Raw genomic sequence first — 27344 nt, 5'->3', positions numbered from 1 at the left:
GCATTAGTATATATCCAGTTATTAAGTAAGGTTATGCATTTATAATGTTTTTGTTTTTGACAGGCTACAGGATCAGTTTGTGGAATCAGTCACCACACAGGTATCTGCAATGAGTGATTGCATTCAGCGATATACAAAAGGAAAGACTGTTCCACAGCCGCAAGCATTCCACTTCGAATTACCAGAGAAAATGTCTCTTACTACAGTAATATTTCCTGCTGGAGTCAGTGATGAAGCTCTGGAACTGCAACGGAAAGTACGGTTGGAGTCCTGGACAATATTCCCATTTAAACAGTCTGTCCCCATGAGTTTGTCTACTTTTCTCTTCATATATCTATTAGTGTACAAAGAAAGCAAAAACCATGCTTACATCTCTTTTCAAAGATAGATTTTCCTGAAACAAGTTGCTAGCTTGTCACTGGAGGCAGTGGCTTGAAGGGCATCAAGCATGCTTAGCTGGAGATTAACCTGCTCTTCCCTTCCCTGGCCACTGGCATGTCAGTTTCTGGGTTGAATGTTAACCTGTTTGGACATGTTACAAATGCACACCATGAGGAAGAATTCATAAGGTGCATTTGGGACAGTTTCCTAGAATGATATGCTGTGGATCCAACCAGGGATCAGACTATTTTTGATCTGATGTATAATGAGGCAAGCTTAATAAGGGCTGTCAGAGTAAAAGATCCCCTCAGAAGCAGTGACCAGACATGGTTGAATTTAGCATTCAGTTTGAGAAGGATGAACTTGGGTCAGAAACATCTACGATACACTTAAATAAGTGTAATTGAGTTAAGGATTGATGTCGGCTGTTTATGCTGAAGATCAATGGCAGCTATTTAAGAAAATAGCTAATATTTGATGCAAATACATATTCCAATGTGGAGGAAGGATTCTAGAAAGGGTATAAGCCAATCATGGTTAGCTAGCAAAGTTAAGAATAGCATCAGATTGATTGAAAGAAAAAATAAACAATGTGGCAAAAGTTAGTGAAAAGCCAAAGTTTTAAAGACCAATAAAAGACAACTAAAAAAAAAGAGAAGATAAACTTTGACAGTAAACTTGTAAGTAGTAACAAGAAAGATAGCAAGAGCTTATTAAAATATATAAAGAAGGAAGAGGGGAATCAAAGTGAACATAGGCCACTTAGAAATGAGATTAGGGAAATAATCCCGAGTAGATTGCTTGTTTCTAGCCTTTCAATTCTCTGCCAATCACCTGCCTAATTTCTCATTGTCTTTTGTTTGTGTCCATATTTCCCTGTTACTCATCTCGCTGTGTAGGTTCCCATCCTCCTACCACTCTCATTTAAACATTCCCAGACCACACTCACAAATATATCCCCTAGGATATCCCATCCAGGTGCAACCCAGCATATACTAGGTGATATGTCCCTGAGAACATGTCCCAATACCCCAGGAATCTGAAACAGCCATATGTTCATCTGATACATTATGCCATTTCTACTCATAGAGTCATGGAGCTATACAGTACAGAAAAGGCCCTTCAGACCATCAAGTCCACTCTGGCATAACTACTACTATAGGTGTGCTAATCCTAATTTACTTGAATGTTGTGATATTTCAAGTGCTCATCCAAATTACTTTTTAGAGGTTGTAAGGTTTCTGGCTTCCACTACCTTCCGACAGTGCATTCCAGATTCCCACCACTCTCTGAGTGAAAAACAAGTTTGCAAATGACACCAAGATTGGTCGAGTGGTTTATAGTGAATAAGATGATTGTAGGTTTCAGGAAGCTATAGATGGGTTGGTGAGTTGGGCAGAACAATGGAGATGGTACTTATCCCTAATTGAGTGCAAGGTGATGCACTTTGGAAGAAGAAACAAATGAGGGAATCCCCTTTGAACTCCTGCCCTTTACCGTAAAACTCTGCCCCCTTGTGATTGATCCCTCAACCGAGGGGAACAGCTGCTCTATATTCACCCTGTCTATACTTCTCATAATCTTACACACCTCAATCATATCCCCCCTTCAGCCTACTGTGCTCTAAAGAAAATGATCCAAGTCCATCTAGTCTCTCCTTATAGCTCAATTTCTCCATCTCACCAAACATCCTGGTGTATGTCCCCCTTGCTCCCTCTAGTGCTATTGCATCCTTCCCATCGTGAGGGAACCATACTACACACAGTACTCCAGGTGTAGCCAAACCAATTTTCTGTACAACTCCTTGCTCCTTGCTCTCTCTCTCTCTCTCTCTCTATGCCACGACTGATGAAAGCAAGTGTCCCATAAGCCTTCTCAACTATCTTATTAAAGTGCTCTGCCAACTTCAGGGATCCATGAATAATTAACCCCAAGCTCCCTCTATTCCTCTTAACTACCCAGTATCCTGCCATTCATTAAATATTCCCTCATTTGTTTCTTCTTCGAAAGTGCATCACTTTGCACTTAATTAGGGTTAAGTACCATCTCCATTGTTCTGCCCAACTCACCAACCCGTCTATAGATTCCTGAAACCTACAACCATCTTATTCACTATAAACCACGCTACTAATCTTGGTGTCATCTGCAATCTTGTTTAAAACTTCCCCCCACATTTTCATATATATGATTTATATATATAACACCAGCCTCTATTCACTCAAACAGCCTTCTACCACTACGCTTTGTGACCTGTTACTAAGCCAGTTTCTGATCCATCTCACCAGATTTCCTGGATTTATATGTAATTTAACCTTGTCAAACAGTCTCTCATGTGGGATTTTGTCAAAAGCTTTGCTAAAATCCATATAACTACATCAACTGAACTTCCTTCATCCACACACTTGATCACATTTTCAAAAAATGTTAAAAATTTGTTAGGCATGACCTCCTTCCGAAACAGCTATGCTGATTATCCAAAATTAACCCATGCCTATCCAAGTGGATATTAATTCTTTCCTTCAGAATTTTCTGTTACAAGTTACCCTACCACTGACATAAGACTCACCAGTCTGTAATTTCCCAGTTCATCTCTACCAACCTTTTTGAAAAGTGGAGCCCCATTAGCCATCCTCAGTGCTCTGGCACTTCCCCCGTGGTCAGAGAGAAATTATAAATTTGTATCAGAGCCCCTGCAATTTCTTGCCTCACCTCCCACAACAGCCTGGGATGCAATTCATCCAGGCTAAGGGATTTTTCTTTTTTAAGCCTGACAGAGCCTCCAATACCTCCCTATTTCCCTATGTCAAGCTGTGCAAGTTCCTCATAGTCCCTTTTCCTGAATTCCCTACCTACACTTTCCTTATCCAGAGTGAAGACTGAGGAGAAGTGTTCATTCAACAACCTTCCAATATCCTGTGGCTTTACACACAGGTTGTCACCTTGGTCCCTTTTGGGCCCTACTCTTCCACTGGTTAACCATTTCACTTTTCATAAAATATCGTAGGATTCTCCCAAATCCTGTTCACAAGTCCTTTTTCATGTCCCCTTTTTGTTTTTCAAATTGCTTTCTTAAGTTTCCTCTTGCGCTTCCTACATTCCTCTAGGGCCACGGCTGAATCACTTCCTTTGGACTTTATAAAAGCCTTCCTCTTCTTCCACATCCCGTCCTGAACTGTCCAAGACATTCAGGGTTCTCTGAACTTACTGCTGCTACATTTCCCCTTAAAGGATACATGTTGGAACTGTATCCTCCCCAACTCCTTTTTGAATGCCCCACAATGCTCTGCTGTAGACTTACCCACAAGGTTCTCAATCAACTATGACCAAATCTGCTGTATTTTAATAAACTGTGCCTTCTCTCAATCCAAATCCATCTTTTGCAGGCCATCTTTTTCCTTCTCCATAACAAATTTAAACCACACTGTGTTTTGTTTGCAAATACTAAGATGTTTCCCATTACCACATCGAATACTTGTCTGGCTTCTTTCCTGAGAACCAGATCCAGCACTGCATTGTCTCTTGTTGGAACTTATATGTACCGGTATAAAAATACTCCCATGAACATTTCAAGAAATCCATTCCTTCTAAACCCTTAACACTATGACTAGCTCAATTCATGTTGGGAAAGCTGAAATCCCTTAATTACCCCATTATTACCTTTACAACTGTGAATGTTTACATAGTTGCTCTTCTATTTCCCTCTGATTGTTTGGAGATCTATAACACACTCCCAGTAAGGTGCCCCCTTAACATTCCTAAGTTCTAACGATAAAGCCTCGTTTGAGGATGTTTCCAAGGTATCAGCTCTCCTTACTGCAGTAATTGACTGCTGTAATACTGCTACATCACCACCTTTTTAACACCCTCCTCTGTCTCACCTAACGATCCTTTGTACCAGAATGTTGAGTTACCAGTTTTGCCCTTAACCACATTTCTGTAATGGCAACAATGTGACACTCGCACGTGTCAATCCATGCCTTTAACCCATCAGTCTTACCAATTACATTTTTAGCATTAAAGACCATCCAGCCTTGCCTTACTGTCTTGACATTCAATATAGTTGAACTGACTCTGACTTGCTTCCTTTGCTGTAGCATGATGTGTCTCTATTTCATTGATATTCTGTGTCCCCTCCCCCTGCACCAGCAAACCTACTTGCAAGGATATGGTCCCAGTGTGGTTCAGGTGCACACCGTCCAATTGTACAAGTTCCAGCTTCCCCAAACAGTCCCAGTGATCCAGGAATCTAAAACCCTCCCCCAACCACCATCTCTTGAGTCATGCATTCATGTGTCCCATTTTCCTACTTCTAAACTCGCCAGCACCTGGCACCAATAGTAATCCAGAGATTACAACCACTAAGGTCCCCGTTTTTTAATCTACTGACTAGTTCCCTGACTTATTAATGCAAGATCTCATTCCTCACTTTGCCCATATCGTTGGTACCATCATGTACCATGACCTCTAACTCATCACCCTCCCATTCATGATGCCCTGCATTGTTCAATGACATTCCTGAGGCAATACAACATCCTAGAGTCTGACTCTGACTCACGGGGCACTGGTAGCAATCCCAAGATCAATATCTTTGAGGTCCTGTTTTTTAACTTGCTCTCTAACTCCCAATGTTCTATTTTTAGGACTTCATCACTTCTCTGGCCTGTGTTATTTGTAATGATGTGGAGGATTGACTAATAGAAACAAGATGTTTTCAGGCTAGCAAGATGTGATAGTTGGTGTGCCAAAGGGGCCTCAGATATTTTCAATTTGACTTAGATAAAGGCACCAAATGTAAATGTTTTTAATCAACCTGTTAAGATATATTATAACACATCTGGAGTAGATGTGGCTTCCTAACTCGGAGGTAGGGACACTACCACTGTGCCACAACCGCCCTGAGAATAATCACATTGCATGATTGCTAATTTTGCTGATGATACAAAGATAGGTAGGAAGGCATGTTATGTGACAGACATAAATTGTCTGAAAAGGGTTGATAGGTTAAATGAGTGGGCAAAATTTTACCTCATGAGGGAAGTTTGGACAGACTACATCTGGATTAGATTAGATTAGATTAGATTACTTACAGTGTGAAAACAGGCCCTTCAGCCCAACAAGTCCACACCGACCCGCCGAAGCACAACCCACCCATATCCCTACACTTACCCCTTCACCTAACACTACGGGCAATTTAGCATGGCCAATTCACCTGACCTGCACATCTTTGGACTGTGGGAGGAAACCAGAGCACCCGGAGGAAACCCACGCAGACACGGGGAGAATGTGCAAACTCCACACAGTCAGTCACCTGAGGCGGGAATTGAACCCGGGTCTCTGGCCCATCTGTATCCATTGTAGTTTTAATAGTGAAAAGTGACCTTACCGAAGCATCTAAGATCCTGAGAGGATTGAGAGTGAATGCTAAAAAGATGTTTGCTAATGGTGTACAGACTAGATTTGGAGACACAGTTTAAAAATAAGAAGTCTCCCATTTAAGACAGTGATGAGAACTACTTTTCTTCCCTGAGGGGGCCAGGAGTTTTTCAAACCTCTCTTCCCCGACAATGGTGGAGGCGAGTCATTGCAGTCCTAAGGTAGAGGTAGACAGATTCTTAGCTAAAAAGGAGTCAAAAGCTATTGGGGTGGGCAGAAAAGAGAATGTGAGGCTACAATTAGATCAGCTGTTCTGTGAATGAGAGCTGTGAATGCTCAGTCATTGAACCTATTCAAGATAAAGAATATATTTTTGGATCCTTAAGGAATTAATAAATAATGGGATAATGTGGTAGTATAGAATGAAACTTATCTGTAAGGGAGATGATGGCATAACAGAGATATCACAAGTCATCCAGAATTTGGGACTAGTTTTCTAAAGACCTGGATTTGAATCTCACAAGGGCAAAATCTGGAATAATTGAATTGAATAAAAAGCTGGCCTAATGGTGACCATATAAACATTGGAGATTGTCACTTAAAACACCGAGTTGACTAATGCACTTTCGGGAGTGCAATCTGCTATCCTTACTTGGTCTACAGCAATGTGGCTGACTCCATTAGGGATAGCCAACAAATGCTGCAGTCATGTCCACATCCCATGAACAAATATTAAAAAAAAATTTAAAGTGCAAGTTCAACCATGAATGTATGAAATGGTAGGGAAGGCTTACGGGGTCAATTGGCTTTCTCCTCCTCATATATATACTCTTATACTGTATTCTTCATAATGTTAAAATTGGAGTTAAGCTATTCTGGAGCAAAATTATGAAGCACAATGTTTACACACTGAATTGCAGAAGTATGAAATTCTCCCAAAGGGCAGTGGAAGCTTAAGTTTAAGACAAGAATCCAGAGATAGACAACTGCATCTCGATGGAATAATGAATAGGAAGGGTTGAGAGGCCAAGTGTTAGCAAATGGGACTAGATTAGGTTAGGATATCTGGTCGGCATGGATGAGTTGGACCGAAGGGTCTGTTTCTGTGCTGTAGATCTCTATGACTCCATGATTCCAAATATCTGTTAAACAAATGTATCAAGGAATATGAGCAAAGGTATGGAAATGAATGTGGTGTACATATTAGCTATGATCAATTAAGCAACAGCCCTGCCTAGCAGTTATTGGCTATGCTTTCATATAGGGTGGATACAGTGAGGACACCCAAGAAATTGCAGAAATTAGAGTTAGTTGGACTTTTGGCTTGAGTCTAGAACTATGTGTATAATTTGTAAAATAATATTTTTGAATGATGACATCAGCATCTTGCAATTGAGTTTTCATTTTTGATTTTTACAGGAATTACATGCTAAGTTTGGCCTAGAAAACAAACCCTTCTTCCGCCGTCAAATGACTTTTGATTTTCCAGATGATGAGGCGAAATCAACTTACTACAAAGATGTACATAAGTATATTCCTGCTCCTGATCCCAATGAGTTCAAGGTATGCAACCAATTTTACAATATTACATACTATTTAAGTGAATCAAAGTAACAACAATAAAAATTATTTGTCATTAAAGCATTCTTATATTGCATAATAGACCACAGGGTCAGGAAAATGATATTTTAACTCAATTCTATACATAGCTGAGCTTACAAATGTTGTGTTTCATTTACTTTGAAATAGGTTTCTCTTATACATGGATCCTACACCTTTCATCATTGCTTGCAAGATGATGAAAACGACAGAGAATGGGGTGCGCCATACCATTGTTTGCAAGTCGTCATCTCCTGGTACTACTTACAGGGTTACATTGACACACCCGTGCCTCTGATTTCAGAGATGCAAGAAGTATGACAACCCTGTAAATTATTATCTTTTTGTCTTTACTCTTGTCTGGGATGTGGGTACCACTGCTCAGGTCATCATTACTGCCATTGAACCAGTTGATTCTCTGGGACATTTCACAGGGCAGTTAAGAGTCAATTACATTGTCTAGAGTCACATGCGGACTAGACCAGGTAAAGATGGCAAGGGTGAGGAGGAATTTCTTCACATGGAAGGTTGTGAATTTGTGGAATTCTTTACTGCAGAAGGCAGTTGAGGTGCGGAATTACATATATTCAAGACTGAGATAGATTTTTAATCAGTAAGTGAATCAAGGAATTAGAAAAAAGGCAGCAAAGTGGAATTGAGAATTATCAAATCAGCCATGATTTCATTGAACTCATGTCTTTTACCAAGTGGAGGAGGATCATTGGAGGCGGAAGAAGGGGTCCTCAGAGGGAGGTTGGGAGTTTTTGTCAAAGAAGAGGCACACCTTTACCAAGTGGAGGAGGAAGATTTGAGGCAGGAGAAGGGGTCCCTTTTACCAAGTGGAGGAGGACATTTCCAAATCCAGGGGGTAGCCAGACACCCGGATGGGCCCCAGCTATGCCTGCCTCTTTGTCACCTATGTCAACCAGTCCCTCCAGTACCTAGCTGAAAATGTGTTGCTGGAAAAGCGCAGCAGGTCAGGCAGCATCCAAGGAGCAGGAGAATCGACGTTTCGGGCATGAGCCCTTCTTCAGGACCTCCAGTACCTACACAGGCACTGTGCCCCAATTCTTCCGCTGTTACATCAGTCACTGCATCGGTGCAGTGTCTTGCACCCAGGCTGAACTGGAGCAGTTCATCAACTTTGCCCACAACTTCCACCTTGCCCACAAATTCACTTGGTCCATCTTGGACACCTCCCTCCCTACCATTTCCATCTCCGGTGATAGTCTCCAGACGGACGTTTACTACAAACTCACAGACTCCCAAAACTACACATCCTTTCACCCAGCATCCTGCAAGAACTCCATCCCATTCTCCCAATTCCTATGCCTCCGCCGCATCTGCTCAGACGAGGTGACATTCCACATCCGAGCAACCCAGATGTCCACCTATTTCGAACAATATGCTTTTCTTCCATCTGTCATCCAGACAGCCCTCTGCCGCACCACCTCCATTCCCCATTCCACTGCTCTAAACAGCCCCCTCCAAAGGCAATAAAGACAGAGTCCCCCTTGTACTCACCTACCACCCCACCAGTCTCCGCATCCAACGTATCATCCTTAAACACTTCCACCAAATCTAACTAGACCCCACCGCCAAGAACATCTTCCCCTCCCCACCCCTCTCTGCTTTCCACAAGGACCGATCTCTGCAACAGTTGTTGGTTTGCACCACTCTCTCCACCGAAACCACCCACCCCCACCCCCGCCGGTACCTTTCCCTGTAAATGGAAAAGATGACAAAACCTGCTGGTACACCACCCCCTCACTTCCATCCAGGGCCCCAAGCAGTCCTTTCATGTGAGAAAGAGGTTCACCTGCCTCTCTTCCAACCTAGCTTACTGCATCAGGTGGTCCTGGTGTGGTCTTCTCTACATCGGGGATACCAAATGTAGACTTAGGGAACGGTTCACCGAGCATTTCAGCTGGTCCCGCAGGGCCTCTCAATCACTGCCCACCGACATGACCATGCTGGGCCTCCTCCATTGCCACAACAAACCAAACTGCAAATTTGCAGGAATAACACCTCATCTTCTGCCTGGGCAGCCTGCAGCCTGAAGGACACAATATTGGGTTCTCCAATTTTTGATAACCTCCCTTCCCAGACCCTCCTCCTCCCTTCCACTTCTCCCAGGCACCTACTGGATTCATTCCTCCAATTTACCAACCAGGTTGTACCCTCTGCCTGTCTTCACCTTTCCCTGCTCCTACCATCCCCTTTATCTGCAGCTCCCCCACACCCTCCCCGAAGACCTAGTGAAGGGTTACACCTGAAATGTCAACTTCTGCACCTTCTGATGCTGCATGGCTTGTTGTGTTCTTCCAGCCTCTTCCCTGTCTACTTATGATCACATTGAAGGCAGAGCAGACTTGATGGGCTGAAAGACCTAGTTCTGCCCCTTTTTCTTATGATTTTATCATTGATAGTAGATTTACTCACAGGATGCCCTCTTAAAGATCTCTGTCTTCTGAACTGTATATCCAGTGTCTCAGTCATCCCTTTATACATGTTTATTTTAACCCAAAACTTCTGGCCCAGAAGTAGGGACACTACCTCTGCATCACAAAACATAATCATCAGGGTTGAATAAACACTAAATCAAATTAATGAAATGACTAAAAGACAGTCTCCTAAAGGGACACTGTAATGAACATCAAGTTGTCAAAGAAAATCTACAACTTTGTTTTGAGGGGAGATGGTGTACTGCAGCCCTTGCAATAGCCACTGGTCATGGATGGCCTCAGTTGTGTCATTGGACACCGCACATTCCCTCTCCATGACCACCTGGGTGTGTCTGGTCTAATGCCTTTGTTAATGGCCTGCTGTATGAATCCATTGATGGTCACCTGGACCAGGCCCAAAAGTAGACCCATGAGGAGTTCCTCTGGTTTGCCTGTGTTCCTCTGCACTGGGTGAACAAAGATTAAAGCTTGGTGCTGACATTCAGTCAAAGATTTAGGTGCAGTCCTTCAGGTAACTGTATCGCAATTCATGTATGTGTGGAACATAGATTTCAAAGTGATATAAAACACAGGCATCCTGGATATCCATGCACCATTATAACCTCCTCCTGCTGTGTACGTTACCCTCCAGGCCATTCTCCAATAGTCTATGCACCATGCCTCTATGGTGCTCCACTCGTACTATCTCCCCTCTCATTGCTGTTGGGATTTTCAGATTTTCAGGGCTATTTTAAAAACGCAGCTGTACATCAAATCAAGTGATAGCAGTCTGGAGTTGCCCTTCAAACTGTTTATATTATGACAAGAATCAAAAAGAGTATCTTTTGAAGAGAGGGGGAATGGTTGACATTCATTGCAAATGCAAGTGCATAATTATAAGTATATTGCTGCTTAGGAACCATACATGATCTGTCCTTAGCATCATCACATCTCAGAACCTTGTCTAAAGGAAAACTACTCTTTCCCCAATACACAGTGTAGCCTAATATTTTCTTATTGTACACTATTGGAACATCACGTACTAGAAATACTTTCGATAGTAAAAATGTTTGTCTTCATTCAACGATATAAATGCAAATAAAAACAAACAAAAGCCCATACTTACTTGTGGGAACAGACAGTTAGTGCTTGTCTTTCAGGCACCACCAAACTTTCATTCAATGCGTGAACATTGCACCTAGTTCACAACTACTAGAACCCCCCAGCTGTTACTCCTCCAGCTGTCAGAGTCCATCACATCCTCTCTTTGCTTCCTTCAGTTATGCACAGCACAGCTTGATCAGATTATGCAGTTCATTTTGCCTGCAAACCACCCCATTGACACATCCAAGCAATGAAACTTCATCCCCAACAGGCCTATCTTCTGCACAATGACCCTATTAGGAGCATGGCTGAATTATAACTATGCTATGTCTCAGTCAGGAGATTGTATAATAGAGTTTCCAGCCATGGTTGCAAAAGGAAACCTTGTCTCCTAGTAACCAACCTCGCAATGTATCATGACCTTGAAATGAAGTAAGAAAATAACAGTTCTTAAGGATATAGGCATCACAGTAGCTCCCAGGTACTTGGCACAGACTGTCCAGATGTGATACTGATGATCACAGATCACTTGCCCGTCAATGGCACAGAATGCTTTCCTATTCATGAAGTCAGCTGTGTTATGATATGGTAATCTCAAACTGATGTGTGTATATCAATCATACCCTGTACCTGGGAAATGGCAGCTATGTTGCCAAAGTCCACGTCCTGGGTGACAGCACTGATCTCATCACAGTGAAATGAGATGAAACAATGTAAATTGGGAAAAACTGCATCCCTAACATCCTTGACACATCTGTGGGACAAGGATAGTGAAGTCTCACACAGATCCCCAGTGGATCATTGGAAGCAGCAAGTTAAGTAAAAGTTTAGTATGCATCACCTTTAATGACCATCCATTCAAGATTGCCACCACTCCTTCATGTCTCCAGCATATTTGGTATAGTTCTATAACTGTGTCCTGGACACCCTAAGCCTATAGTGAAACTGCACTGTGCTCACCTGGCAGAAATGGTATTGAGACTGATAGATTCTGGACCTCCTGTAAACACTGCACATCCTGAGCCGCCCTTCAGCTGTGTATTTTTTATGTAGAGGCTGTTCAGTAGATGTTGGGGATTGCTGCTGATCTTGGGCTTGCTGGCATATCTTGTTTTTCTCCACTTCTCTACATCTTCGTGGCACTGCAACATGATCTTGGAATTGCTTAAGTAATGAACCTAAACTGATCACACTGGAACTGCTAAGAATAGGTCTGAACTTTGTGGATTCCTAAGGCGAGCCACAATATACCTTTGGAGAGATTAAATATCCCTTTGCATATGATACAAAACACCTTTTAGGGATCAGGAGTCCTTTATGTGTTCAAGAGAATCTGTTTTCACTTACAGAGTCTTTATCCTGTGCAATTCTCTTCCCTAAATTAATTCATTCGTTCTTGTCTTAACTCAATATTTTCTTATTAAACAAGGAAAACAAGCTTTATGGAGAGTTAAGACCACAACTAGATCAGCCATGATCTTATTGAATAGCAGAAAGGCAGACGAGCCTCCAACTGCTCTTAAGTCTAGATTAGAGTGGTGCTAGAAAAGCACAGTAGGTCAGGCAGCATCCGAGGAGCAGGAAAATCGACGTTTCGAGCACGGCTTTTTCCCGAAACGTCAATTTTCCTGCTCCTCGGATGCTGCCTGACCTGCTGTGCTTTTCCAGCACCACACTAATCAAGACTCTGGTTTCCAGCGTCTGCAGTCCTCACTTTTGCCTAGTCCAACTGCTTTTAAGCCATTTGTTCCAGAAAACTTCTCATATGAGTAAAAAATAAAGGATTGGCCAAGATTTTCAGTTTGTCAGAGAGGTATTGTGACTTGGAAAAACAGGAACAAATCCTTAGAAATCTAAGTCATGCCCCTGAACATGGGATTTTCCCATTTTTGTGGGTACAAATGTAGAACTGGCTCAGAATTCATGCTTGCATGGCTTACGGAGACAGCTTGCCATTTAAATCATTAGCTGGCTATGATTTTAGTGAGACATAGTTTTAGGCTGAGAACCCATGATTTTAGTGTCTGAAAGCAGAAGTGTGTACATTATACCATGTTACACACTGGCCTGAAGCTCATGTTTTTAACTGGATAGTCAGGATACTCTTGGCAATAGAGAGTTCCCCCTTTGGATCTAGTACAAGGGCTCATATTTGAGGCAAGTAAGGTTCTGTGTGGTAGAGATAGGGCACCTTTCAGGAGAGCTCAGGCTTTAGCACAGGTAAAGTGCCCTTTTGGGAGAAGTCAGGACCTTTTTGGGATTTTTGAAAATAGACATACTTGTGAATAAGAAGTGCAGAAACATTGTGGAACAATCAAGTTGTCCAAGCTGGCAATGAATGGGTCTTTCATAGATTTTTGAGACTATAAAGGCATTTAAAATTTCAGTTTATTCAGAATTAAAATGTAAAAATTAGATGATTTTAATAAAAAGATTAGTTTCTATTTCAATCTGTATGTTAACATTATTCTGAGGATTCCCAAAATTGGACACTTTAACATAGGACTATTAATGTTTGTTGCACTTGAATGAAATATTATTTAAAGGTAGTAAATGTGTTTTATGAATTAGATTTTATTTCTCAGTATATTAAAAGCTGCAATAAATTTATATAATAGAAACTTGTTTTTTCCTTATCGGTGCATGGGTCCTGAGGTCTACCCATCATGAATACTAGGTGAGTTGGCATGATAGGTGAAAGGACAAAGGACACCAGATAAGAGACATGGGTTGGTATGAGTTACAATTAAGTTGATATATAGATAGTAAAGAGTCAAGGGTTTGGGATGGAGGTTTGTGTAGGAACATTATGTTTGGGTATAGGATATTAGGTGGCAAAGAGGGTATGAAGATTATGGGGCTGAGTACCAGGTATCAGGTGGAAATGGAGAATAGAGTTAGATATGGGGATGGGTATATAGGCATAGGTTGGCATGCAGACTGTTAGGGAACATAGAAGTGGGTGCAGGTCTAGGATAGCATGGGTTGGCATGGGATGGGACAAGGGTAGTGAGGGGGATTGGGTGGTGGTAAGGGGAATGGAGGCAGGTGGGAAGGTTTATGTTTTAATCTTTATTCCTTATCATTTCTGTAGTGGCTTCAAGTAGAACCACTTCAGACCAACAGAAACATGCCTTTACACACCTCAACTAGTTTCTCATGAATTTTGTGGAAGGATCATAAAACAGTTGTATGACTTCTTTTGCATATTTAATTTAAACCATTGCTGATTTCAGATGGTTACTAGGAATACCTAGAAGCACTGAGGAGTACAATGGTAGCAGTGACTCTGTGCAGATTAGGTGCAGAACCCCACACTAAGCAATTGGCAAAAACTGCATCAACTTTTGAGTGAAGTAAGGAAAATTCTGTATGCCCACTGTTTTCTTCAATATGGTCCATTCAAATGTCAAGATAATATTTCAGGCCCACCAGGTTCAATTAAAATTGACTCACAGTCTACAAATTGAAAAGATCAAATCAATGCTTTCACTTGTATCTTTAAGTCTAGTTCTAAGTACTTCCCTGAGAAATTAATAAAGTTCAAACCATGAACGCATGATGATTTCTGCTCATTTTTATGATGCAATTACCAGGATTGCTACTTTTAAAACTGCTTTTCTTTTGCATTTTCAGATCTTAATAAAAATTGACGAAGATTACACGAGAGTTGTGAATGAAAATGCATGGCTTAAATCTGATGAGATGCTAGCAATATTAAAATATTTTAATATTTCATGTAAAACCACAGATATCCGGTAAGAAAAATAGGATCTAAAACTGTAATAGGTGTTGTGTTTAGACTTCCTGGTAGCAGTTCTGAAGTACTAGATTGCATCATTGCAGACATTATGCAAGTGTGTAATAAATATAGAGACATATTAATGAGGAATTTTTACTTTACAGTAGATTGGGAGAGGCAGACAAATCCCTGTCAGAAAAGTAGTGAGTTTGTTGGCGTGTGCCCAGGTTAGTTCCCTACATCAAAGTTCCAGGATGCAAAAAAGGGACAAGCAATATTGGATTAAGTGATAAGTAATGAGTCAGCTTTAATTAGTAACCTAATTTTGCATAAATATTTATCAACTAGTGATCATCACATGATCGAGTTCACAGCAGCATTTGAAAGTGAACAGCACAAATCGGTTACTTGATTTTAGATTTTGGTGAGGCTACTTTAAAGCAATGAGACAGACTATCCACAGTAAGCAGGGGAGGTCTATGAGTAAAATGGGTAAAAAAAAAGATGAAAAACAGTGGAGGACATTTGATGAAACATTTAACCACAATACAGAACCATTTCATAGTCCTGAGAGAGAAAAACTCCACTTCACAGAAAAAAGAAACAGCCTCGGACAACTGAAGACAGCAAAAGGAACAGCATAAAACTAAAATAAACAGTCGACAAAAATGCAAAAACAGCAACAATTCTGCTGAATGGGAAAGATAAAATGACCAGCAAAGGGCCACAAAACAGTTTATAAGAGCTACAAAAACGGGATTATGAAAAGAAACTTGCAAGAGGCATTAAAATTAATCAGAAGAAATTTTATCATTACATAAAGTGAAAATTCGTAGTCAAGTTGGGGACTCAATGAGCCAAATTCTTTCCTCACTGTAGAGATTCTATGACTCTAGAGGTTTTCTAGTACTCTCTTCCATAACTGTTAGTTGATGTTAAATCAGTGATTAAATTTAAATCTGAGATACATAATTTTTTTTGTTAAGCAAAGTTATTAAGGGATATGGGCCATATGGAAGTATAGAGTGTTATGTAGACCAGCTTTGATTTCACTGAATGGAAGACAGTCTCAAGAAGCTGAATGGCCCACTCCTGTTCCTGTGCTCCCATGCACCAAAATATGATGACCCTAAATTATGCTCTGATCTGTCTTTCAACGTAAACCAGAATGCAAATGGTTAGAAACAGCTGCAGGTTATTGTGCACAGTTAAGGGAATTGTCTAAAAATACCAGTTCAATGTCCAAACTTTGGTATCCTTGCAACCGAATTCAAGATTTCTAATTGTACAGAATTGTGATAGTGAAGTCTTAGAGAGGATAAAGGAAGTAGGAGTATACTTAAGAGGGAAACCAGGAGGGCAAAAAGGGGACATGAGATAGCTTTGGCAAATAGAATTAAGGAGAATCCAAAGGGGTTTTACAAATATATTAAGGACAAGAGGGTAACTAGGGAGAGAATAGGGCCCCTCAAAGATCAGCAAGACAGCCTTTGTGTGGAACTGCAGAAAATGGGGGAGATACTAAACGAGTATTTTGCATCGTATTTACTGTGGAAAAGGATATGGAAGATATAGACTGTAGGGAAATAGATGGTGACATCTTGCAAAATGTCCAGATTACAGAGGAGGAAGTGCTGGATGTCTTGAAACACACAAGGTGGATAAATCCCCAGGACCTGATCAGGTGTACCCGAGAACTCTGTGGGAAGCTAGAGAAGTGATTGCTGGGCCTCTTGCTGAGATATTTGTATCATCGATAGTCACAGGTGAGGTGCCGGAAGACTGGAGCTTGGCTAACGTGATGCCACTGTTTAAGAAGGGTGGTAAGGAAAAGCCAGGGAACTATAGACCGGTGAGCCGGACCTCGGTGGTGGGCAAGCTGTTGGAGGGAATCCTGAGGGACAGGATGTACATTTATTTGGAAAGGCAAGGACTGATTAGGAATAGTCAACATGGCTTTGTGCGGGGGAAATCATGTCTCACAAACTTGATTGAGTTTTTTGATGAAGTAACAAAGAGGATTGATGAGGGCAGAGCAGTAGATGTAATCTATATGGACTTAAGTAAGGAGTTCGACAAGGTTCCCCATGGGAGACTGATTAGCAAGGTTAGATCTCACAGAATACAAGGAGAACTAGCATTTGGATACAGAACTGGCTCAAACGTAGAAGACAGAGGGTGGTGGTGGAGGGTTGTTTTTCAGACTGGAGGCCTGTGACCAGTGGAGTGCCACAAGAATCAGTGCTGGGTCCTCTACCTTTTGTCATTTACATAAATGTTTTGGATGCGAGCATAAGAGGTACAGTTAGTAAGTAATGTAAAACCAGAATTATTTCATAAATCAGTCAGGTGGGTATTATCTGGGGCCTTTTTTCTTACTGCTGTCCTTTTGTTTTTTGGACTGGGGTTGACTATACCTGTGGTTAAGATGTGTGGGGGGGAACGGGCATCTATTATTAACTCTCAGAATGTAAATAACAGGGTTTCCTCATCTGTGAATTGCCTGGGTGTTACTCTTCAGAGGGTGGGTGTGGTCTTGTTGGGCCGAAGGGCCTGTTTTCATACTGTCTAAATCTAAAACCAAAACCAACCACTACATTTAAATTAAGCAAACACCCAAATAGCCCCCAATTCGCTAGGGATCTCCCCCCTTACCCATAGGAGGCACTCCTCCCAATCCTAGCTATCATTCCAACTCCCTCTAGCCTGGGGCTAGGGCACGGCCTCAGCTAGAGGGAGTTGGAATGATAGCTAGGATTAGGAGGAGTGCCCCCTATGGGCAAGGGGAGAGATCTCTCATGAATTGGGGTTATTTGAGTGTTTGCTTAATTTAAATGCAGCGGTTAGTTTTTTTTTTAGATGAGATTAGATTACCTAGAGTATGGAAACAAGCCCTTCGGCCCAACAAGTCCACACCGACCCTCCGAAGAGTAACCCACCCAGACCCATTCCCCTATCCTACACTTACTCCTGACTAACACATCTAACACTATGGTCAATTCACCTGACCTGCACATCTTTGGACTGTGGGTGGAGACCGGAGCACCTGGAGTAAACCCACACAGACACGGGGAGAATGTGCAAACTCCACACAGTCGTCCAAGGTGGGACTTGAACCCTGGACCCTGGCACTGTGAGGCAGCAGTGCTAACCATTGAGCCACCGTGCTGCCCTTGTAGTTTTTATAGGAGTAGTTTTTGAACTTTATAGAGTTAATGTCTTTGTCGCTCACCGCACCTTAGATAAGCTTCCTCCTCTTGGGAAACCAAGGGCTGCCCTGGATGACCATGGCTAGTGATTTGTTCAGGTGGTGCACCTGGACTGTAAAAGGGAGCCATTCCCTCATTAAGAGAAAGAAGGTGCTGTCAAGCCTTAGGAAGGAAAGGTTGGAAATTGCCCTGCTACAAGAGATGCATTTAACTGATAAGGAACATCTGAAACTGCAGCAAAAGGGTTATGACAGGGTATTCATCTCCTCCTATAGCTCCAAGAGTAGAGGAGTGGCTATATGGGTAAGAAAGAACCTCCCTTTCCAGGTAACTGAGTGAATTAAGGACGAAAATGGATGGTTTATCATTCTTAAAGCTCTAATACATGGATGTAGGTTTGCTCGCTGAGCTGGAAGGTTCGTTTTCAGATGTTTCATCACCATACTAGATAACATCTTCAGTGAGCCTCCGAATGAAGCACAGGTGGTGTAGCCTGCTTTCTATTTATGTGTTTGAGATTCCTCGAAGCATGGCATTCCAACCAGAACTCTATCAACAAACACATTGACTTGGATCCCATTTATCACCCCCTGAGAAAAAGAACAGGAAATGACATCAGCATTGGAAATGATGTAACCACCGGAAATGACATCACTGACCCAAGGAAACGGTATGCCCGTGCAATCTAAGCAGTTGGTGGACATGTGTGAGGAGTTGGGATTGGTAGCTGTATGAAGGCACCTCCACTCTAATGGGAAGAGACTTTATATTTCAACCCACACAAGTGCCTTACGCGAATTGACTTTTTTTTATGCCATTGAACTGTTTGGACAGAACACTGGTGTGCAAAATTGGGAATACAGCTGCCTCGGACCGTGCACCAGTGTATTTAGATGTTAAAATCGAGGGTAGTGGAATGGATGCACGCATTGGAACATGGATCCATTCCTGTTAAGGGATAGCAAATTCATTGAGTACATCACAAGAGAGTTCAGGGCTTTCTGGGATATCAACTCAGGTACGGCCAGTAATCCGCCATTACCTTGGAAAGCCACTAAGGCATATTTACGAGGCATGATTATTTTTTATTCAACAACTAGAAGGAGGCAGAGAGAGGAGCAACAATGGATGCTGGAGGCCCGGCTGCAGATAGCTGAGGAAGTGTATTATAAAAGGCCTTCTTTGGTTAAGCTGCAATGGGTCACAGCCCTGTGGGCTGCTCTCGACTCATTGCACACATAGGTGGCAAGAAAAAGAGGTCTCCTTTGCTAAGCAAAGGCTGCTTGAATTCGGAGATAAGCCAGGTAGATATGGCATATCTGGCGAAAAAGAAAAATTCTTCCCAACCTATTATGTCTTTTAGAGAGAAGGCTGGCATGGTTGCCCTTGAGTTGAAGAAGATCAATGTTAGATTTAGAGAATACTTTGCAGGGTTATATTGATTGGAGGGAAATGAACACGGTGCAGCAAGAATGCAGTCCATTTTTGAGAACCTGGACCTCCCCAGTATCAACGTGGAACAGGTTTCCCTGTTGAATGCGCCTATGATGGTACAGGAAGTGCAGGAAGCAATAAGGCATCTTCAGGGTGGCAAAACACCAGGGCCAGATGGATTCCCATGTGATTTCTATAAGAAATTCATAAATGTGTTGGTGGAGCCACTTCTGGAGATGTGCACAGGAGTGTCTGCTACCCTTTCTTAGGGAGGCTAATATCTCCCTCATTTTAAAGAAGGGAAAAGACCCTGAACAATGTGCTTCATATAGACCAATTTCACTGTTGAACATAAATTTTAAAATTCTATCCAAGATGCTAGCCTTGAGGTTGAAAAAGGTCCTGCCCCATATTATAAAAGAAGATAAGCCGGGTTTTTTTCAAGGGCCTTAGCCCCTCTAACAATATCAGGAGGGTACTGAACATCGTGCAGGTATGCCAGCAAAGATTGATCCGAGGTTCGGTGGTCTCCCTAGACGCAGAAAAGGCTTTTGACCGGATAGAATGGGCGCTTTGGTCTGGGGGGAACTTTTGCTAGATGGGTGGCAGTATTGTATAATGATCCTAAGGTGACAGTCATCACAAACGGCACTTTAATATTAGGAGAGGTAGTCAACAGAGGTGTCCCCTTTCACCGCTGCTATTAATCTTGGCAATTGAGCCGTTAGCTGAGGCTATCAGGAGGGATCCTGAAATTGTGGTGCCAGGGGTGGGAATGGGGGAGCATAAGATCACCCTATATGCTGATGATGTCCTTTTGTTCTTGGCCAACCTGGAGGAGTCTGTTCCTCGATTGATTCAAACAACTAATGCATTTGGCAGTGTTTTGGGCTACAGGATCAACTTTACAACATTGGAAGCCATGCTAGTGGGGGGATTAGTGGAGGTGCCTGAACTGAAGGATGGAATGTTTTGTATTTGAGAATTTTTATTACCCCTGCCTTCCACCAGCTGTATAAAGCTAACTATGTATAATTGGAGAGGATAAAACAGGATTTCCAGCGGTGGGAGGGATTACCATTATCATGGTAAGGCCGAATAGCCCTGATTAAAATGAATGTTCTTCCTCACCTGTTGTACCCCATGAGAATGCTCCCGTTGTGGCTACCCAGACGAGGTATTTACAGAGATCAATGGTTGGCTAGGTTCTTTTATTTGGTGTTGCAGGTCCCCCTACTTAAATTTACCAAATTGCAATTCTCGCAGGGTGAGGGAGGGGTGGATTTTCCGGACTTGAAGAGATATCAAATAAGCACCCTGTTAGCATATGTTGGTGACTGGGTACAGGGGGATTTAGAGTCGATTTGGCTTGACATTGAAGCCTCATAGTCGAGATGTTCTATTATTTATGGATAAGATGAAATCCATGACCGAGCAGTGTAAGAGTCCAATCATTTTAAATATGGTGAAAGACTGGACGATAATGAGGCACGACAAGGGTAATTGGCTTAGGACCTTGCCATTTACCCCATTGATGGGAACCCAAGGATTTAAACCTGGGCAATGGACTCCAACTTTAAGTTATGGGAGAATAAGCGAATCTCGTCTGGGAGATTTAGTCCAGAGGGAGGTCTTGATGTTATTTAGGGGAGAAAGTGAGGACTGCATATGCTGGAGATCAGAGCTGAAAATGTGTTGCCGGAAAAGCGCAGCAGGTCAGGCAGCATCCAAGGAGCAGGAGAATCGACGTTTTGGGCATGAGCCCTTCTTGGGACTCACTGAAATCCTTGTAGATGGAGGAAGAGAGCTTTTTCAAGGAAGGCATCCAGACGGGCTCATGCCCGAAACGTCGATCCTTGATGTCATTTAGCCAGCTAAGTCAGAAATATGGGTTGTCTAATAGGAACCTTTTCGAGTACTTTCAGATAAGGGATTATATGCAGAGGAAGACCACGCTCCTAGCTTAGTTTTACAAGTCAGATGTGAAGAAAAGAGTGCTCTGCTGTACGGGTGCTTTTTCGGTTAGTACTTTGTATCATTTATAGAAGGGACGTGTCTTAGCAGACGTGGAGGGACTCTGTAGGATATGGAATCGAGAGCTAGGAGAGTATCTCATTGGAAGTATGGGAGGATATATGGGAAAATGTAAGGAAGATTTCAGTATGTAACAAAGTGCAGGCCATGCAATTGAAGATTTTACACAGGGTTCATATGGCGCCAGCAAGGTTAGCTAAGTTCAAGAGAAGAGCGTCATCAGGGTGTCCCAAATGTAAAATTGGTATAGGCACTCTCACACACTGCTATTGGTCATGTTGTAAGATCCAGAGATACTGGAGTGCTATAGTAAGGGAGCTGAAGGACATCCTGGGGATTGAAGTTAAAATGGATCCAGTATTTCTTCTTCTAGGGTTGCCAAATTTACCCTCTCTGGGGGAACACAGGAAGAGATTGTGTAACATTCTTACCCACTGTGCGAGGAAGAACATTTTAATGAATTGGATGTTGGAAAAACTCCCAGGTCTTATGGTATGAGGTTGGCTGGTGTTGGAGAATCTCCCCCAAGACTACCTCACAAAATGGAGCAGGTTTACAAGATGTGACTGCCCTTTCTAAATTATATTGACACAGACTTATCAGCAATATTAATTAGGGCTGTGGGTATAGCTGTGGGAATCAGTCTAGGTGCCCGTGGGGCCCTGGAAGGGGAGGATGGGAAACAAGAATACAGGTACAATGACTGGTGCTCCCAGGGATGGGAGCCTCAGTGGAGGTGTGGTGAATGAAATAAAGTAGTGTGATATAATTAATTTAATTTGAATTCAGTTTAATCTCATTTTTATTTGATTTGTTTGTAGTTTAGTTTAAGTAGATACGTTTGTTCTGGTAGAATAGTAGGTAGTTCATTATCAATACTATCGTGATATGACATTGTTGTACTGCCTCTATCTTTCTGTATTGCGGTATTATTCTTTTTTGTACATAGATGTTCTGTAAAAGGTTTGAAAAAGTTTCTAATAAAAATATTTATTTTAAAAAACACTCTTATCAGATTTGCCTCCGCCACCACCCCTGGGAGTGTTTCTAGACTCCTACCACTCTCTTGTAAAACACTTGCCCCTCACATCTCCTTTGAATTTTTCCCTTCTCATCTTAAATGCATGTCCCTTAGTTTTAGACATTTTAACTCTGGGAAAAAGATTCTGATCATCAGCCCTATTTATGCATCTCATAATTTTATAGACTCCTATCAAGTCTTCTCTCAGCCTCCACGACTCCAGAAAACAGCCTGAGTTTTTTTAAACTCCTCTTATAGTTCGTGCCCTCTAATCCAGGCAGCATTCTGGCAAACCTCTTCTGCACCCTCTTCCAAAGCTTCTACATCCTTCCTGTAATGCGCTGACTAGAATTGAACGCAATACTCTAAGTGCGGCCTAACCAAAATCTTACAAAGCTGCAACATGACGTCCTGACTCATGTACTCAATTTTCCAACCAATAAAGGCAAGCATGTCATACGCCTTCTTTACCAACCTATCTACTTGCATGACCATAAGATATAGCAGAAATAGGCCATTCAGCCCATCGAGTCTTTTCCATATTCAATTAGATCATGATTAATCTGATAACACAACTCCACTTTTCTGCTTTTTCTGCATAACTCTTGATTTCCTTCATAACTTAAAATTTATCTAACTCAACCTTGAATGTACTCAATTCCCAGCATACAGCTCTCTGCAGTAAAGACTTCCACAGATTCATAACCCTGTGATTGAAGACATTCCATCCTCATTTCCATCCAAAACCCCTTCTTCTGACATGTCCTCTGATCCTATCTTCCACAAAAGGAACCACCATTCCACATCTATCCTGTCAAGTTAACTAAGAATCTTGTATATTTCACATTCTTCTATATTCCAAAGAGTACATGTCCAATCTATTCAACCTGTCCCCATAAGACAATCCCTCTATACCTGGTATTAACCAAATGATCCTTTTCTAGACTTCCAATGCCAGTATATCTTTCCTAAATGAGGAGCCCAAAACTGTTCACAGTATTCCAGCTGTGATCTATGATCTGACTAGTGCTTTGTAAAATCTTCGTAAGACTTTCCTACTTTTATACTCGATTCCATTTGAAATAAAGGCCAACATTTGCTTTCCCTCTTACCTGCTAAATTTGGATGCTAGCTTTTTTGTGATTCATGGATGATTCATTCCTAATTCCTCTGTATTGTAGGTTTCTGCAATCATTCTTCATTTATATAATATTCAGCCCCTCTGTTCATCTTGCCAAAGTACTTAACCTCACATTTCCCTATAATATATTCCACCTGCCAAGTTTTGCCCACTCACTTATCCTTGTAGCCCAGTACCGCTCCCTCACTTTCCCTACTAATCCCGCTAGTTACAGGTTGACATCCTGAAAATTTAGCTCCAACCCCATCCCCATCCCCATTTCCTTATCCCAACTTTCTGTCTTCTATTAGTTAGCTAATCTTCTAAGCATGCTATGACTGGTGAATGGCTAAGAAACAGGAATAAGGGAGAAGGCTTGATTGTACTTTCCTTACTGGTTTAAGTTATTTCACCATGAGTGGGGGTTTAATTTAACAATTTGTCTATTTTTATTGCAATGAAAACAAATCTAATTTGATGGCAAACAAAAAAATTTTGGATGCATTATTGGGAAAAGGAGATGATGAACTCTACCTTGTGGTGAATGTTGACATTATTTAAGCAAACTGTTTTAAGGTCCTACATTATCTTAAAGGACAGACTAGTTTCAAATGATTTAGAGTCTGGACCAAATCCAAACATGGATCAATCTGAATGCTCCTAACAGCCTCCTAATACTTTAGTGACTTTTGTGAACTGCTTACTAAACTTATTTTTTGATTCTAAGTTTAATTAAAAACTTAGAACGATTGTAGAGTACTAGCATATTGGGCCAATGAACATGTAATTCTATTATAATGAGGCTATTATCTTGGGCAGGCAGAAGTTAGATGGTTCAATATTAAGAAAAAAAATACTGAAGCCTTATACTTGTTACATTGTGCTTGGCCTCAAAAAGGTGCCAGATAGTGACCATCTCCAACAAGAGACAATCTAATAATCATCTCTTGACATTCAACGGCATCACCATAACTGAATGCCCCACTATTAAAATAGAGAGGGTTGCTGTTGACCAGAAACCAAACTGAACTTGTCACATAAGTGCAGTCTCTATGAAGCAGGTCTCAGGCTAGGAATCCTATAATAGATAACTCACCTCCTGACTCCATAGTCTGTCCACGATCTAGACACAAGTCAGAAATATGTTTGAATGCTTCCCACATTCCTGGATAAGTGCGATTCTAGCAACATTCAGGAAGCTTGACACCAACAAAAACAAAGTAGCCTGCTTGTGGGCATCAATTCCTCAAATATCCAGTCCTTTGACCACTAATGGTCAACAGCAACAGTGTGTACTTTCTACAAGATTCATCACAGACATTCACCAAGGCTCCTTGGACTGCACCTTTCAAACCCACGATTGCTACTATCTTGAAAGACAATGGAACACTATAATCTGCATGTTCCCCTTGAAACCACTCATCATCCTAACTTCAAGACATATTGCCATTTCTTCAGTATCATCAGGTTAAAACCTTGGAACTCTCCCTCTCAAGGCTTTATGGATGTGCCTACACCAAATGGACTGCAGCAGTTCACGAAGGCAAATCACCATCGCTGTCTCAAGGACAACAAGGAACAGGCAATAAATGTCTGCCCAGCAAGTCACATTCACATCCTGTGAGTGAATGGCTTTTTTAAATAAAATTAAATGTAATCATAAATCGCCAGATTTGTTTTTCCAGAATCCATGAAATCCAACAGTTAAAAAGGAGATTGGATTTGCTGACTGAAGAAGCTAGGAACATTGGGCCAGTAGGAACAGAGGTGTATTCAGCCTCTCCTCTGTTGATCAGTGCCTCTATGTCATCCTTGATGCAATTAATATCCCTAACTTCCAAATCCTGATGTCTCGCTCCGTCCTTCATAATAAGCTTGTCTTCATTAGATTCAGATCTGTCACTTCATCTCTCCTAATTTCTGCTGTCTTGCCCAAAATAAACAAAGATAATTAAATTCTTTAATTTTTACAGGATAAGTGCTGAGAAAGAAATAGATCTTACTCCTCATTTCAATGAAGAAGGAACTCCGATTGTGATTTGGAAGAGTCCAGTTTGTAAGTTTGCAATTTTATGATCTTTTTCTTGCTTAGCTTCTAAACATTTTTAAGTTCTGCTTGAAAATGTAGTTGATAAATTGTCTAATCTGAGATCTCTTAATTATGCAAAGTAAATATGTTTAAAATGGCTCCATATAAAAATAAATATGTCTCTTGCAAGAAGCAATTAATTTAAAACAGTTTTATACAGGGAAGTTACCTCAAAAATAGGAAGAAATATTTAATGCAGCAGTTAACTTACAAATTTAAGAACTAGGAGCAGGAGTAGGCAATTCAGCCCCTCAAGCCTGCTCTATCATTTAATACAATCATGGCTGATCTCATCTCAGCTTGAACTCGGCCTTCATGCCCACTGTTTGTAACTATTCTACCCGTTACTAATTAAAAGTCTCAATTTACTCAATGCCCCAGCATCCACCGCATCCTCGGTTAATTAATTCCACATATTCACAACCGTCTGAGAGGAGTACTTTCTCTTCATCTGTTTTAAATCTGCTACCCCTTATCCTAAAACCATAACCTCTTGTTCTAGAATGTTAATTTCCCCCTTTAGCATCTTATATATTTCAATTAGATCTCCCCTCCTTCTTCTAAAATCTAGAGTGTGTAGGCCTGAACTGTTCAATCTCTCTTCATAAGATAAGCCCCTCGTGTCTGGAATCCATCTAGTGAACTTCTTCTAAACTATCTATTATACAACTACATCCTTCCTTAACTAAAGGATTCAAAATTGTTCGCAATACTCCAGGTGCAGTCTCACTACTGCCTTGTTGCCATAGCACTTCCTTATTTTTTTTCCTCTAATCCTTTAGTAATAAATGCCAAAATTCAATTTGCCTTCCTCATTACCTGCTGTACTTGCATACTAGTTTTCTGTGATTCATAAACAAGGATACCAAGATCCCTCTGCACTGAAGCACTCTGAATTTTCTATCCATTTATAATAAGTTGCCTTTCTATTCCTCCAACAAAAATGAATAATCTCACACTTATTAAACTTAATATTAAAAAACTTAACAGTTGAAGAAAATGCAATATATTTGTTTCAAAAATTAAATTTATTGCCAAACTGCAATTACATGTTAAACCTTATAATGAAGTGATTGCATTTAATTGATTTTTAAAATCTTCATGCTTTTATTTTTATTTCCTGTTACTACATGAGCAGTTTCTGAACCTAAAGCATTTATTTTGCTGGGGATGGCAATAAATGAAGACTCAGACACGAGCAAAGTCCTTGTCTTAGACACAATGTACACAAGACTGAATGACTTTAACTGGATAATTGATAAGGTATGTGTAGGTAAAGGAATTTAGCAAGCCTCGAAATTACATTCAAACAGTGACTGTAAGCCACCACCATAATGGCAATAAATCCTTGTCTTAACAATCTCATCCAAATTCCTTATTCTTTAATTTCTTTAAAAATTGAAAGTGAAAATGAAGGCGCACACAATTAGATGAAGCACTGTAAGGGCAAATCGTGTACTCTGGGTGGGGACTTCAATATTGTTGCTAGGAGTTGCATCATAGCACTACTATTGACCGAGCAGGTTGAGTCCTTAAGGGCGGATCTGCTCAACTGGGTTTGTGGCAGGCAACAACCAAGAAGGTGGAAAAATCAACTTGATCTAGTCCTCATTAATCTGCCTACCTGATGCATTTGTGTAAGTAAAGGAGCAGATAAATTAATTTTTGTATTTAAATAAATTTGCGCAGGGCTTTTTCATTCAACTCAATTTTTTAAAAATTCTTTCAATCAGATGTCAGTATCACTGGCAAGGCCCATCCCTAATTGGTCTGGAGAAGAAGATGCCGGTGCTG

The 27344-nt window shown here is 41.2% G+C and overlaps 1 protein-coding gene across 1 annotated transcript in view; it reads left to right on the top strand.

Moving 5' to 3' along the window:
* The window catches only part of LOC122556142 (ufm1-specific protease 2-like), a 48535-nt gene that overhangs the window by 9482 nt on the left and 11709 nt on the right, over nt 1-27344 (top strand). The window contains exons 2-7 of the mRNA XM_043702637.1: nt 64-256; nt 7174-7317; nt 7504-7668; nt 14538-14659; nt 25435-25517; nt 26689-26813. Of these exons, the coding sequence (XP_043558572.1) occupies nt 64-256; nt 7174-7317; nt 7504-7668; nt 14538-14659; nt 25435-25517; nt 26689-26813 (832 nt within the window). The remainder of the gene's footprint in view (nt 1-63; nt 257-7173; nt 7318-7503; nt 7669-14537; nt 14660-25434; nt 25518-26688; nt 26814-27344) is intronic.

Source organism: Chiloscyllium plagiosum, chromosome 2 (assembly GCF_004010195.1).
Source record: "Chiloscyllium plagiosum isolate BGI_BamShark_2017 chromosome 2, ASM401019v2, whole genome shotgun sequence".
In the NCBI taxonomy this organism is placed as follows: Eukaryota; Metazoa; Chordata; class Chondrichthyes; order Orectolobiformes; family Hemiscylliidae; genus Chiloscyllium; species Chiloscyllium plagiosum.
This window is presented reverse-complemented; position numbering and strand designations above follow the sequence as displayed.